At 37.5% G+C, this 16,826-nt stretch overlaps 1 protein-coding gene across 6 annotated transcripts in view; it reads left to right on the top strand.

Moving 5' to 3' along the window:
• Positions 1–16,826, top strand: part of LOC126416387 (RNA-binding protein fusilli) — a 489,380-nt gene that overhangs the window by 457,992 nt on the left and 14,562 nt on the right. For 2 of the 6 annotated variants that reach the window (XM_050084075.1, XM_050084072.1), the window contains exons 12-13: positions 1,690–1,906; positions 14,084–14,451. In XM_050084075.1, coding sequence (XP_049940032.1) covers positions 1,690–1,906; positions 14,084–14,451 — 585 coding nt within the window. Of the gene's footprint in view, positions 1–1,689; positions 6,772–14,083; positions 14,452–16,826 lie in introns of those variants that run through there. The other 4 variants (XM_050084076.1, XM_050084073.1, XM_050084071.1 and 1 more) reach the window with 2 other exon arrangements.

Raw genomic sequence — 16,826 nt, forward strand, 5'->3', positions numbered from 1 at the left:
CCAAAGGTCTCTTTAATTTTCCTGTAGGCAGTATCTATCTTAACCCTAGTGAGACAAGCCTCTACATCCTTACATTTGTCCTCGAGCCATCCCTGCTTAGCCATTTTGCACTTCCTGTCGATGTCATTTTTGAGACGTTTGTATTCCTTTTTGCCTGCTTCATTTACTGCATTTTTATATTTTCTCCTTTCATCAATTAAATGCAATATTTCTTCTGTTACCCAAGGATTTCTACTAGCCCTTGTCTTTTTACCTACTTGATTCTCTGCTGCCTTCACTACTTCATCCCTCGAAGCTACCCATTCGTCTTGTACTGTATTTCTTTCCCCCATTCCTGTCAATTGTTCCCTTATGCTGTCCCTGAAACTCTGTACAACCTGTGGTTCTTTCAGTTTATCCAGGTCCCATCTCCTTAGATTCCCATCTTTTTGCAGTTTCTTCAGTTTTAATCTACAGTTCATAACCAATAGATTGTGGTCAGAGTCCACATCTGCCTCTGGAAATGTCTTAAAATTTAAAACCTGGTTCCTAAATCTCTGTCTTACCATTATATAATCTATCTGAAACCTGTCAGTATCTCCAGGCTTTTTCCATGTATACAACCTTCTTTTATGATTCTTGAACCAAGTGTTACCTTTGATTAAGTTGTGCTCTGTGCAAAATTCTACCAGGCGGCTTCCTCTCTCATTTCTTACCCCCAATCCATATTCACCTACTACGTTTCCTTCTCTCCCTTTTCCTCCTACTGAATTCCAGTCACCCATGTCTATTAAATTTTCGCCTCCCTTCACTACCTGAATAATGTCTTTTATTTCATCATACATTTCTTCAGTTTCTTCGTCATATGCAGAGCTAGTTGGCATATAAGCTTGTACTACTGTAGTAGGCGTGGGCTTCGTGTCTATCTTGGGCTCAATAATGCGTTCTCTATGCTGTTTTTAGTAGCTTACCTGCACTCCTTTTTTTTATTCATTATTAAACCTACTCGTGCATTACCCCCATTTGATTTTGTATTCTGCCATATCCAGGTAAAAATAGTGACTGCTATCAGGTTGAAGTTCCAGTTGGAATGTCCCCTGCAAGATGTTATGCATGTTGTAGATAATGTTACCATTGGTGTGATAGTGATGTGACAGTGGTGGACCATACATTGCAGATAAATATGTAGAATTGATTGCAAAGAAAATGTTTCTGCTGCAGATGTATTTTAGAATACATTTATAAATTACAAAACCACATGTAAACTTCACCAGGTGAAATTTAAACAAACTACAATTTTGAGTTTTTTGGTAAAAAAAGTAGAGGGTTTCAATGTGTTCAAGAATTATGAAAACTATGTAAGATAAAATGCTTAAAGTAAAAGGGCAGTACAGTCAATAATATGGCAAGTTGGTGTTTTATAAAATAATTTCCTGCCACTTAAATTTTCCTGAAAGTAATACCTTCACAAGAAGAAAAGAGGGGTTTCGCTGTATACAGTACAGATTTGATGAAAAGGCGAAAGTTGAGAGGGTAAAATATCTAAATATTTTTCATTTCCATCTTATTTATTCTGATTTGTTGTGAATGGCAGTGGCTGCTACACTTACTGCTTACAATAGATTCTTTAGACTTCCTTAATCCTTCTGTCTCTCAAGTACCACATTTTTGTGTGTTAATGCTTACTCTGTAATAAGTGAAACTGCGCAGGGTCAACCGTCTGGCGAGGCATTCATCCAGATGGACTCGGAGCAAAGTGCATTCCTGTCGGCACAGCAGAAACACCACCGCTACATGACGTTCGGCAAGAAGCAGCGGTACATCGAAGTGTTCCAGTGCTCTGGGGAAGATATGAACTTGGTGCTGACAGGAGGCATCCCAACAAGTGCTGTATCACCGGCCAAGGCGGCAGCATTGCTGTCCCCCGGTATGTTGCCCCACCCTCATACTCCGACACACGCTCTGCCACCAGCCCTCCCTCCACCACAGGCTGTTCCCGCAGGCCCGATTGCGTGGGAAACTCACCCCCTCATTGTGGCAGCTGCGGCAGCTCACCGTGACCCCCTCTGGCTTATGAATCAGTTAGCTGCAGCACAACACCAACAGCAACAGCAGCAGCAAGTGCAACAGCAACAGCTTGTAGCTGCAATAGCAGCAGATGCTCACGTTCATGTGCAGGCACAAGCACAAGCCCACGTTCAGGCAGCAGCCGCAGCTGCGGCAGCAGCGGCTGCAGTCGCCAAACGTGCGTGGGGCGAAATGAATGGTGGGGGTGTAGGTGGACCGACAGCGGTCTCTGGACCTGGGCCCTCCACTCCTGCATTACCCCCTCCTCCGACCAGTGCTAAGGCAGCCCTACACACGCCTACCGGAGCAGTTTACGCGCCATTGATTCATCATGCTTCTCCATTTCCTGGCACTTCACCTGCTATGACTTCGGGTCTCGTTTTTCTGAACGTTCCACCGAGATTGCCAGTGGCTCTCCAGGCACAGGCTGCAACACCTGCACCTTCTGCTCCAAGTCCTTATAAAGCGGCAGCCCCTCCTCAGTACCCTCCACCCCAAGCACCTGCTCAACACCCGCCGCCTCCTCACGGCATGTTGCCTCAGTTGGTATCAGGCCCAGGAATGGGTGCTGCAGCTGCACTTGTGGGCTTAAAACGGTCCTGGGAGCAAGCTTTCCCTGCAGACCTTCAGGGAGCAGGAGTGAAACGCCAGTGGCAGCCACCGACAAGTGGTGCTACGACAGTTTTCCATCCACAAGCCTCTGTGCCCCACCCTGCTGCTGCTATGGCATACCAGACACCATTTTATTCAGCATTGTGATATTAATATGGCATATAAATACAGAGAGATGGCAGAAATGAAATTCTCGCTTTTTTTGTGTTCATTCCTCCCGCAGGACAGAAATGTTGAGGAGGGAAGGTTGGATATAGAATAAATAATTGCAGATTTGTGTGCCAATTGTTTCTCTGACATGAGGTGTAAATTGCAAATGTTTAAACTGCGTGCCTACTCATTTGCAATATTTGGGTAATCAATTTACGAATAGCTGATGGTTGAGACAAGTGTACCTGAAAGATGTCACCTCTTGTGATACATTGTTTAGCATTCTTGTCTCTATGTGTCTGCATTAATAAACTGGTATGTTTAAAAGGGTATAGGTGAACTTTTAAACATAAATTTTACATGTCCGTCCAAATAGTGTGTTCGAAATAAGTGTTACTTGACCATGACATGTAGGGAGTGGTTATTTCAGTATAAATGTTTCTCCTAAAAATGGAAGTGTGCAGATATTAAATAATGTGTACTTTCATGACTCCTCTTTTGGTCTGAGGCTATTTATCATCTTCAGATACAACAATATAGCTGTATCGCAGTGAACTTTTTGATGTAGTGTGAGGAAGGAAATGATGGTTCATTAAACATTCCAATTAGAATTTTGATAGGTTGTGTCCAGAAAAAAAAAAGGAATTCCTGTTTTAAGTGGATTATGTTACTCTGACCAGTTTGTTATTTGTAGAGATTATACTGTACTTAACATTCCTCAAATAGAACGAACAGATTTTAGTTCTGTTCTGCATAATGTTTATTATTTCATTTTTCAAGAGATTTTCAAATCATGTTTCACAAGGTCCTTAAGAGGTCTTGGGTGTGTGTAGTGGCTAGAAACAAAATAATAATTATTCTGTTGTTATTGTTGTAATTGCACTGATGTGAGGTCAGGTTAGTTCCCTTATTAACGATGGAGCTAGGAACATACTTTTAACTATTGCCATTCCATCTTCAAAGCCATTCCAGTTTTGGCCCCCTTTAGTTCTTCACATTGATGTAACTTGCTCTTGGTTGTAAGCCAGATTGTCTCAACTCCATAGGCAAAACTTCTCTTGGAGCTGTAGTGACCCTACAATAGTGATAAAGTTCAATGAAATACTCCTGTTGTCACACTTTTCTTAAATCGGAGATATTCCTCTTGATTAGTACTTCCCAGATGTTCTGAATGTCAGTCTGAGGCAGCTGTATAACAGTGTTCCTGAAAATGTGGACCTTACACCTATTTTGTTATGCATTTAACAAAGTCAATTAATAAGAATATTTTATATTTTTGTACATAATCCTTCATTTAGCATAAGATCTCTTCTATCAGCGCTGTCTGCCTTTCTACCGCTTTCTAAATAGATTAGTAATTACATCAAAGTAGCTTGGACTTTTTGTGTGCTAGAAAATGAATGCACTTCTTACTGGTCAGCTCTTCAGCTGTATAACAAGACAGTACAAAATATGACTGATACAAATTACATTTTCAGCTTGGGTCTTCCTTATGCTAACAAGACATTTGCCCAAGTAAGAGTTCCTTGTGTTTTTATATATAAATATATATGTGAATTGGGTACGAAACTGCCTCCTATTTAATGTGGAACAGGTGACTTAATGTTAAATTTGTGGTTTCATGCTCCTGACTCTTATCACACTGTGCCTTAATATTAACTACTTCTAACCTTAATTAATATTGTACTCTATATAGTATTTTTTATGTAAACCTTTAATGGCCAAGGATCCATGCCATCCTCTTCTCCAACCATCCCATTCGGTAACAACAACCAATTCTTTATCAACTGCAATTTGTCCTTGTGCTTTTATCCTCTCATGTGGGATTGCCATGTGCCTCATTTTTTTTTTCTTTTAGATAGTTTACGAAAGATTTAGTTTGTGTCATTAATATGAGTTGTCAGACTGGAGATTTCACATAGAGAACAATGGAAAATAAGAATAGTGTCTTCAGGACTTCCTTACAGTGAGTTATTTCCATTGCCCTTCCCTCATTCAGGCTGCTGAACTGTTTCATTCAGAATAATTATTAGTGGCTGTGACAGTACCGTGATTTGGGGAAGGAAATCTTCCATGGTAAAACTTTTCAGACAGACAATCTGCACATTGTTTTAATGAATGCCAGTAGTTTATAGGGGAAATGTAAATCAGTAGTCTTATATGTTGAGTTCTAAAATTTATGACAATATAAGCCTTATTTTTTTTTTAATCTGTGTGCACGGCATGCCATTATTGTCTCATTTGATATATTTATATATGAAAATTGTAAAATTTTTGTGAAAATTATTGTTAAAATAGTTCGTTTTGAGCAATTTAGTTGTGTAATGGTGCTGGAAGGGGTGCAGCTGTTAAAATTTCTGTATGATCTTCATTGGCTCTGGGTTCTAAAGACATGTTTTCATGGTCTGTTAGCATGTTTGATATGTATGGTTCACATTTTGTAATAGTAGTCAAGGAATTGAATACTTTAATATGTATGTCTGTCCACAGCGGCTGCTCAGTTGTTCCATACTGCTTCAGTCTTAACCCATCTAGCTTTGGTATTAACCCACCTATAGTGTTAATAGCGGTTGTTATTTCACTGTGTTTAAGAAATAGCACACACTGCATTTTTGACAGCAGTATTTTCATGATTTATGTTGTCAGTGATAATAGATAGCTCCCTGCATTCCAAAGGGCAAGACCCAGAAACTAGAATGATGTCTGTGCAATGACTTCTGCCAGCATTTCAGAATTACCAAATTATCTTTATTTCTGATAAAATGCTCTGGGTGTTACGTTAGTATGTGTGAACCATACATTCTTTAACATGCAGTTTCTTGCCAGATGCTGACATATATCCTTCATATAGTACTTAAAGTTATTTCTGTTCTTCAACAGAGGCAATCATTTTGAAGCTTTTATGTGAATTGGAAACTTGTGTAGAGAAAATGAAATTGTCATCATTTTTTTAATTTGAAATGTTGTAAAGGACATTAAGTGATTTTTCTAAATGTTTTTGTTCTTTGTTTGGTTACAGCACTGTGTCTTGTTGTACTGCTTATTATTTTCACATGTGACATACCATCCTCATATTTAAAGACAGGGGTGCATTTTACTTCATAAGTGGTAAAGTTGGGAAGTGTATACACAAGAACTAGTAGCTTTGTATTTTGTAGCGCATTTTTTCCTTATTAATATGGTATTTTGTTTAGTTGCCTATGTTTTTGTTCTATTTGGCTTTCGCTAGAAACACTTGTGGGGTCAGCTTATCATGTGTCATTGTTGATTTTTTCCCTTTCCTGCACCATGGTTTGCACAGATGGTTTCTTGTAGAGAAAGAGTTTTGACTTGGTTGGTAAACAGTTTGACTTTCCCCATTTAATTATTTTGATATTTATGAGGAAAGTTACAAACAGAATTGTGGTGGTGGGACCGAGTGCATGGTTTTCTTTCTTCTTTTTTTAACTAAATGACACACACACACATCCATATTTTTCTAATGCACATGATGAACAATTTTTGCAAATACACTCATACATGGCATTATGGAGAAGCTGCAAAGAACAGAGAGGAAAGTTGTAGCTTACTTCTACCAAAAATATATAATATGATTATTTTTTAAAAATTATGTGTTGAGACCTATTAAATGATTGCTTTTGCAATTAAAACAGTTATTGGAAGGAGAATCTGCTGAGAAGACACTCTCACAGAAGAAAAATCCCTCATTAGTCAAAACTCTTTCACACAATATTTGCTACATTTAAAGAATTTTCACTAACTCTTGGCAGCTAACTTCTCTCAGTTTATGTTACTGAGAGGCTAAGAAGGTGGACAGAAATGTTCATTGAGAATGCTTCTCTCATTCTTGTCTGCGTGTCCTTTTTTTTCTAGCGAGAGTTTAAATGGAAGTAGTTTTTGTATGAATTTTGTAATTGTTTGTTCACAATGGAGAACAATTAATAAATTCTTTTGAGAAATTTACACTTAACAATTTTTTACTTATTTGGTATTTGGGAACATTGAGCCCTTTTCTCTTTTGCATACTGCTTAACAGATATATCCTTCAGGGGGATAAACATGTGACACTTCTTTCAGAAAAAAGAAGATCCCTTGTACAAAATACTTTATTTTTACTGGTAGGTGTTTTTAAATTTTTCATTTGGATGCAAAACTGACACAAGGAACTGGTAACTCATAACATAGTGTCTTTTCTCTTTACTGTGTCACAGTTGGCATGTGTGTTCTATGTTGGGCTTTCTCATATCAGTGAACAGGTAATACTGTGGCATTTGGTATTGGAATTACATGGGGATGATGATGATTAAGGAAAATTTTTTAATAGTTGGCACCTCAGTGGAGCATTGTTGTTGCTATGCAGAGCCTTTGCAACCTTCCTCACATTGTCGCTGGGATACTGGTCGGGTCTGGTCTGGTCTAAGGTAGGATAACTCTATCATCTTTGTAGACAAATTGATTAATTATTTTACTGTGTACTTTTATGGCTGTATTGTGTGCTTTAGGGTGTGCAGGATGACAGTTTTGCATATAATGTTAACTTTTTCCGTGATTATAATACATGTTTGTCAAAGATTTTTGTTTGCAGGGGTTCTTTAGTACCTCTGCAGAATAATAATGTGTGTCCTTGTGGGAGCTATTAAACATCCTGCACATCTATTACATGCTTTTGTCTATCTTTGCGTGCTAATGGTTTGGATTTAAAGAACTGTCTGCAATTATTATTAATAAAATATATCATTGTTGTGAGAGCTAAAGTCTGGTGCTGGTATTCCCAGACCAAAAACACTAAAGTCACATTTTGACAATAACCAACTGTGTATTTTGCAATCATGCTTACAAATCACCTGCTCACAAGCACAACAGGAAAACGACTGGCCCTATACATTACAAAGAAAAGGAGAACACACAGAGGTTATTAATTGATCGTTACAACAGATTTGATAAATTGTTCATGTCTTAAAACACCACTCCTCAATTTTAATAACTCCAATAAATTTTTCCAAAATTGAAACATGTGTAACATCAAGACACAATCACAAATTGAAAGAAAGAAAGAAAGAAAGAAAGAAAGAAAGAAAGATGTCGCTCTACCAGGCTGTTCAGTTAAAATGAGTTTTTTTTTTATCTAACATTACCAGCCAGTTTTGAGCTTTTCCAAGTACATAAATGGATGAATTTACTTCCTCGTCATAAATCTAATCTAGAGCCATGTGTGGGTATTCTGTAAGCAAGTATGTGAGCATGGTTTCTGGCTTTTCATTCTAAGGATATGCATGTTGATGATCATGCTCTGTGTATTTGTTCAAGGCATGTGACTTTTGTTATATACATACTAGGACATACCAACATCTGTTTGTGTACTTGAAAAAGGAACTAACATTTCAAAAATGTACTAAAACTGGCCGGTAGTCCTAAATGAATTCCATAACTAAGCTAACAGAGTACATCGGTGGGCACAGAACTGGCCATCTTCGGTGCACCCCTTAGCCAGCTGCTGAATGTGCTCTAGAATGTGACATGAGGGAGCTGAATGCTTGCTTAGTACACTACTGCTATTTGGATCCTCCCTACCCGGTCCTGTTACCATACTGGAAGAAATAGATAGACACGCATAAATGATTAGAAAATCTTGAATCCCCATCATCGAGAAACATAACATAGAACATGATTTGAATCTCAATTTCTGCAGCATTGACTAATATAAATTGTTCCTGTAATACTGAAGAATGAGCTTCAAACCACATCATTATCTCTGTAGTTTTATTTTGATTTTTTTTCAACTGATAATTTTATAAATTATGACACTCTAGCTGCTGTAATTTTCTTAATGATTAAGTTTGCTGTCTAGTCTTTTCTCTTTATTAATGATTATCTGATTTTGCCTCCGGCCATTATTATGTTATATATGTTGGTACAACCTGCTTAAGTACTGCACTTTTTTCATTTTAAATATGAACTTCACACCTTTGCAGTTGATATGTGCAAGGTTTACAGTGCTTGTTTATTTAACACACTAAGAAAGGTCCACACTGTGAATTATATAAGAATTGAATAAGTGCAGCATATTTATCACAGTATCTTGTGCCGTGCCTATGACAACAAAACATTAGGGTGAGTGGAAGAATTTGAATTTTTCTTTCAAATCATGCGACTGTAGACGTTAGGGCCATAGAAAAGGGGAATAAAGAAAGCAGATTGATTCATTAAGTGCAGCATATTTATCACAGTATCTTGTGCTGTGCCTATGACAACAAAACATTAGGGTGAGTGGAAGAATTTGAATTTTTCTTTCAAATCATGCGACTGTAGACGTTAGGGCCATAAAAAAGGGGAATAAAGAGAGCAGATTGATTCATATATTCCAGTCATGCACGCACTCACAGTTGGTCTAAATGTTTAAGAAACCACATTTTTACTGAGTTAATTTTGTATAGTACACAACGTGCCATGGTGCAAATGTAATACCTCTACTTGATTAAAGAATTATAAAAAAGAATGGTTTAAATTGCTCAAGATCTTCTACTCATGCAACAGCTGTCACCTTTAACTAAATACTGGGAGAACACTTAAGCCAAGCCATTGCCACTCACCTATCTTCTCTCCCCATCACTCTGTGCCATTTTTCTGACATTCAGCTCTTGTTCTCTGTGTTCAATGTGTCCTTTAATCACTCTTACAGTTATCAACAAAATTAACATGTATTATCAAGCAGTTATAATTTTTGTGTTATTTTGTGACAGTGTGTTGATAAACTTTGACTTCAGCTAGAAAAAATCATCACAAGATGACTATTTGATTGCCCTATATTTGGTGTAGCTAGAGAGTTTCCAACCAACTAGTTTCCTACTGGTGAGGACATGATTAGCTGGTGTTCGGAGGAGAGGTATAACTTGGCACTTGAAATTACTAATAAGAAGAGCATCACTGCGTAATTCAAGAACCTAGTACAGTTTTCATCAGCCATGTTACTCTTATTTCTGGAAGTTCTGATGTAATTTTTATTAGTTTATTTCTGACTGGTTGTGGTATTTCTCTTGAAAATTATTTACCACAGGGTGTGATGGCACAACAGTTCATACAGGCTGAAAAAATGATCTGATTCACAGAACAGATGTACATTTGGGGAAATCATTAATGAGAATTTAATCATCTGTTTCATTACCTAAATGGTGGATGTGGATCAACATCAACAGGTCTGAAAACTTTGAGACCACATGTCGGTGGAAAACTGAGTGACTGCGAAAAATGTCCTGTGATTAGCTTCTAGAATAATGGTTGTCAGATTTCAAGAATAGAAAGAAATATACTTAGTAAGGACCAACAATTTCCCATGTTATTTCCACTGCAATTAAAGATGGAAGCTGCTGAGAGGATTTTGCTGTACACGATCCTGGTTCTGTGTCACACACCAGGTGGTACTTCATCTTATGTAAAACATTTAATGGTGTTACACTCTAGTCTTGTAAGTAATGCACCTGCTCATTTTTCTCTATCCCTAAGATTACATCAAACTGATATATACCATTATTATATTTTTGTCTGGTGTAGGAAGGTGATGTGAGCATGCCAACTTATGGGATTAATTCTTAAAGAAACTCCAAACCATTGCAGGCAATTCTTACATGAATGGTTGCATTTTGTATCCTGAGGCTTTCCCAGTAATTTACTGTGTGGTTTGTGGATCCATTTGCAAACTGTAATGTGCATGAGAGACTGTAAGAGGTATTGGTACTGTTGAAAATACACAGTTAATTTCTCATGGTTGTGCGACAACCCTTTTTTTCTTTGTGCCCTTTTATAATGCTTTACAAATAGGTTGATTTATAATAATTTGTTATAGTTAATGCCCCCACATTACTGTTTGGGTTTGAAATTTTTGGTATGATGAATATTGTGGCAGCGTTTTGCGAAATATAGATATGTTTGCCCAACCAGATGCGTTTCACCACTGGTATTGGCTAGATGGGTTTTTCACTTTATTGCATTGTCTGGTTTTACATTATCATTTTATTTACCTGGAACTTACTGCCAGTTGCTTCCTTAGTTTGAGAAGCAGTTCACACAGGTGTAGCATACCGTCTTTGGGGGGGGGGGGTAGCAGTACTTGTAATTAGCTGTGCTGAAAATGACAACTGAAGTTCTTGCTATTGTTAGTGAAACCGTTACTTTCACCCCCTTTCCTGCCCCCTGATAGAATGATTAAATATTACTGTATCTTACATAGTATCTTTTGTTTATATCGGAGTTGGCAAACAGATTGAAAGCATTACCAAATATAATAATGTTGATTTCCTTTAAGTTAAAAAAATTCTGACAAATATAATTAAAACACCTAACTATTTGTTACGCCCTCAGGAAATTACTATCTGAAAAGTGTCAGTATGCCAAGTAATGCAGTTATGATGTAAGATGAATTGTGTCAGTAAATGGAAATTTAAAAATTATAAATACTATGTACCCAATCATACCTCAAAGCTTTTGCAAAAGAAAAAGAAAAAGGAAAAAAAAACCTGTTGATGAAATAACAGTAATGTGATACATTTCTAGCAGGACAAACCCTCCTCCAAGTTGGATGTATCCAGTGCTGAGCATAAGCAAATAGAGAGAAAAATGAGGTCTACAGTTATTAAAATGATAATTTAAAATCACACCAATGAGTGGCCAAGAACAATGTTTGCACTGTGTTGTGTAGACAGAAAGGGAAAGTCAGTCAGGCACTCTGTGCACAAATAAAAAAAAAAAAAAAAAAAAAAAATTGAATGATGCAATAAGTATAGCTAATACAGTTACAATGAAGCAATGGCTGTTCAGTACTTAGCTCAGTAAGCAAAGTTCTTAAAAGCATGGTGGAAAGGAAGATCGACTGGGAAAAGTTGGAAAGGCAAGGCAGATCACTCAGACTTTATATTGTGAGGGACCCATACTATAAGGTAACACTGAAGTGAAGTAATGCCCCTTTGTTGATTTACACTTAGTTCTGTTATGTAAATAGTTTGAATTGTTGACTAGAACTTATTATACTGGACTGGCCTCACAGTAACAGTAACAGACTGAACCATCCCCACTCCAAGGTCAGAGATTGGTCAAAATGAACATAAAAGCACACATACATAATTACTGCTAATTCTGGTAAGTCCACAGACGTCTTGTTGAACTGTTAAAATCCTATTTATGTGAAGTAAAATGGTGTGGAAACTGCCACAGTTCAGTATATTACAGAACACTCAACCTATACTGATAAACAGTTTCAGCTTTAGCTGCTTATAAAATTGGGTGTGGGACATTTGATATAAAATATGCAGCCTAAATTAATATTTCAAATTAATGTGCTTACGTGCATCTAATATTCATTCTCTCTCTCTCTCTCTCTCTCTCTCTCTCTCTCTCTCTCTCTCTGTGTGTGTGTGTGTGTGTGTGTGTGTGTGTGTGTGTGTGTGTGTGCGCGTGTGTGTGCGTGCGCGCGCGCGCCATGTTGCATAACTAACTGCTTTAGAAATTTCCAGAATACTTTAATGTGATAATGAGAAGTCTCATATTGGTATTGGTAACCTTTAAGATTACTGAAATACATCACACTGTAGGCAAGTAAGGTTCAACATGCTTGACACTCATGTGAGAGAATATTTAAACCCAGAACACTAAAGAAAAGTAAATTCAAAGTAGTTTTCAAAAGTAATAGTGTTCATATAACTCTCTTATTCAACAAATTCACTAGGAATTTTGTATAGCTTTTTTTGTGCTAGTAGTGTTTCAAAAGTAATAATTACTGAAGTGTTGTCTTCAAACATCAAACAAAATGCTTGAGAATTTGTGTGATAAAGGAGAAAGATTTCCTTTACTTTGGTTTTGCATGGTGGGCTTGTCTATTGATAAATCAGATACCAGATAGTCAGTTGGATCTACTTAACAAATTGTAACTTGCCCCCATCCCATCAGACTTTGACGAGGATTTGTAAAAGATGAATTCAATATGAATATGTAGTGCAGCATGTCCTAAAGGTAATTAATTGCAGATTATTTGAAATTTAGGGTTGAAACAACTGTACATATTGTAAGAAAATGGCTATTGGCCAAATAAAGAATTTGCAGGAAACAGTTTTTTCCCTTTGCATTAGTTGGGCAGCTTTGTTGCATACTAGTAAGATTTTGGACACCAAATGTAAACTTAACCATTGCATCATCATCATCATTATTATTATTACCTTTTTTTAATTGCTATTTTATGAGGACCTGAATGTAAGTTTCCGTATGCTGGGAGATACTGCAGTATGCAGTAACAAACATTTCTGAAAGTCTGAAACTAATGTTTTATACCGATGGTTGCAGGAAAGTGTTTCTAAATACTTCCCGGAAATACGTCAGTAGAGCAAATTCATTCAATAGGCATACTTAACGCAAATTGTGTGTGATTCATCACAATATTATTTTATGTGCCACAGCATTCCCCTTCCTACATGTTGAACAGTTTATCAGAGGGTTTGTAAATGTATTTCGCATTCTCGTATTCTGTGAGGCCATAAACACGTGACAGATAATGGTATGAGCAGCGCGTGCACGCAGGCACACACACACACACACACACACACACACACACACACACACACACACACACTCTCTCTCTCTCTCTCTCTCTCTCTCTCTCTTTCTTTTTTTAAAATGTGTGTTTTTCTTTTTTAAAGTGTACTTTTCATTGCAGAGGTTTGGTCCTCATGGAATTGGTGTTGTTTATTTGCATATAATTTCCTAAGGAAATTAATTCTGACAATAGCCAATTTCTCTCAGGCATAACACTACTACAGCATATGGGTTAACAGGAGTGTTCTTTGCTTTCTGCAATGTATATTTTGTGTAAGAAGTAAGTTAGGAATGTCATTCAGGACAGAAGAGTACTTTCAGTGTACAACTACTGAAATGTAAATAAATGCCTAAATGAGAGTGGCAAAAACATTGCTGTGTATCAGAAATTTTTCTCCTGTTGATGTAGTGAGAGCTACAGGAAAAGATAACAGAAAGATGGTAAAGTAGAAATTGCTATAAACCATTCTTTCTCTTTATTGAACTTCTGAAAATATTCAAAACCAAGCGATTTAACATCTGATATTTTATGTTGGAGTACTCTGTTTCCACTTCAGCATTTTGAAAGCTGATGCTCCATTTTACACAGTGGCGAATATCAAGCAATGACTTTAGTTGTATCTAGTACCTAATGTTTTTACCATTATCATTATTTTTCAGTTATAGTTATATGCAGAATAGTGATAGCTTTTTCTGACAGGTGGGACAATCGTGGCTCCACCACCATTTGGTCCTGCAGCTTTTGCGGCAGCCTTTGGCCCAGCGGGCCCTGCTCAGCTGATACCTGCGGCAACACTGGCACCACATGCACACGGTGCTCCGCCTCCGGGGCTGGCTCCCCGGCACGCTTTCGCTGCAGCTGCGCCGTACCCGCATATCATCTACTGGCCGTACCCCTCGCCACCTGTCAGTCCCACATCGTATTATGCCGGCCCAGTGCCGTCACTGGCAGCCGCACCGCCACCTGCCGTGCAGCCACCACCGCATTCGACGCTGGTAATCATGCAAGGTCTTCCCTTCTCTGCAAACGCTGCACATGTACTCGACTTCTTTCCTGGCTGTCCAGAGGTTAGGGGGGGTTCATTTACTACTAAAAAAATCAGTTTCATTTCAAATGCATGCATGTGCGTTTCTTAAGATGGACACAATAAAGTTCCTTTGTCTGCTTCTGCAGTAACCAGACTTGACTATGGAATTGTAAACTTAATTATTTAGTTTGTTCATGTTTACTTTAGAATAGATGGCCCAGGGTGAAACAGACCTAAACAGGAAAGAAATTTCAGTCTTTCCACAAACATTAATTTAAACCTCATTGGAAACCATTAGCAGCTGTTATAGGCAGTAGTGAAGGAATTCTGAGTATGTTTATCAACAATGTAAAGTTGATTGCTTTTTATACAAGTTCATCTGGAACAACTAACCAACCTTTTATGAACAGCAACTAATAAATTATGTAATGATTGTAAAGGCTACTTCTTCCGTCATTGTTGTTAGCCTTCCACTTCTGCCATAACTTGCCAACTTGACAGCATTGGGACAAAATGTATGTTTTTCTTTGTCCTAAGTAGTCTCCTTATATTTTCATAGATTAAATGTGATTTTGCCAATGAGGCTTTACATTCTTATGAAATTGTCTTCCAATATTGGTGATCTTATTTATTTGTAATTGATTTGAAATATTAACGTGTGCCTGATAGATTTAAATTGTATTTGCAACTGGAAACTGAGAACTTTTTATGTTTCTTCAAGTGTTATTGTTTTCCATTACCCCTCATCTTAATGATTTCTTGCCATTCCAATTATCTTTTTACTTTCCACCTATGTTTGCTTTGTTCACTAAACTTTTGTGTCTGTATCAGTGTTTGTGTCCCAAACTTTTCTTTCTGACAATCCGCAGACAAATAACAATATTATTAAAGAGCAGTATCACCTCATTTTGTTTTGTTGACTGTTCCTGTTGATACTGCTAAAGATATCCTTTGCCATTAGTAGTGGGCACTGCTTTCTCAAACATCAGTTTGACCATTAATGCTTAATTCTACAGCTTTAGCTTTTTTCTAAGTGCAATTAAACAAATTTATGTTCCTTCCTAAATAATTAAGTCTTTGTAGCTGCCGAGGAATCTAGCTTGGGTTTTAAATTCATCTGTGCGAAACACTTCTTAAGTTACACAGCTGTTGGAGAATTTCATTGACACTGACATTTACTTCCAAATGTGGTTGGTAGTGTGTTGGTTGGCCTTAAAAGCCAAATATCTGTATTTGGGTTCCGAGCCTGCACAGTTCGTCTGTTGAGAAGGTTCAATTCGCTACACACTATTCTGAACAGCTGATTTACACTCGGGGAATATGAGGATCTGAAACTAAATCTCACCTGGCCTAAATTTTCATCCAAAGCGTAACATGTATTTTAATAGATACTGCAAGACACCTACAAAGGAAATTTATTCTGTCCAGTGATTGTAATATGGTTTTTCTGATTGAAGACGAAAGCTGTTGCACGCATCTCCTGACGCACTTAACAAAAATTCTTTGATAACAACATAATTGTAGTTCGTACCTTTAACTAAGTGGTGTTCATTGGGCTTAGAAGGAAGTGAGGGGGAAGGGAGTGTGTGTGGGGGAGTTACCAGAGTAGACAGCATGGTAATTACGGTAAGCTACAGACCTTACATCCAGGCAAGACAATCAGTGGTGCTGAGTGGCACAATTTGTTGGAAGCAGGAGCCCCAATGCCAGCAATGGAAATCATAAATACTTTGAGGTAAGAGGCAGTGTGGCCTGACTAAGGTCAGGCTTAGAGTTGTGGGTGACTGTACCAGGGACAGCTAGAGGCAGATGCAGGTCGTGAAGGCTGTGGTTCTTAACTCTTAATAGTGTGGGCCGGTTATTTGATTTGTTAGATTCTAAGCATTGAATCCAAACATTCAGAATTTGGTCTGCATTTGCTGTCAGTTTTTCCTGGCACTCTCAGAAGGGGAAAAAAAATACAAAGATAAACGATGTTCAGATTATGTTACATCTTACTATGTGCAAGACTTTTAATAGTAATTATGCCTAATGCAGCATAATGGTGTTCAAACTAACCTTTAAATTTAATGGTTGCTTTGGGTGATTCATTAATCGTAACAGGAGTGTGATGTAGACTAAGAGAAGTACTGTAATGCCATGGCTGTAAAGGCTTGTGATCTTCTAGCATTATGAACTGTTATTAAGTATGGTGGTGGATCAGCATTGCATAAGAAAGGGAAATAAGAAATTTGCTTCATATTCACTAAATGAATGAGGTAATAATACCAAAAAATAAGTATTATTTGCTAGACTTGTCTTTGATAGTGGGGGGAAAAAGGAGAGAGTTTGGAAACCGAATACACATCTTGTTGAAGAAATATGTCAGATAATCAACTTGCAATTGCATTAGTAAAATTTGACATGTCATAATGT

This window comes from Schistocerca serialis, chromosome 8 (assembly GCF_023864345.2).
Source record: "Schistocerca serialis cubense isolate TAMUIC-IGC-003099 chromosome 8, iqSchSeri2.2, whole genome shotgun sequence".
NCBI classification, from domain to species: Eukaryota; Metazoa; Arthropoda; class Insecta; order Orthoptera; family Acrididae; genus Schistocerca; species Schistocerca serialis.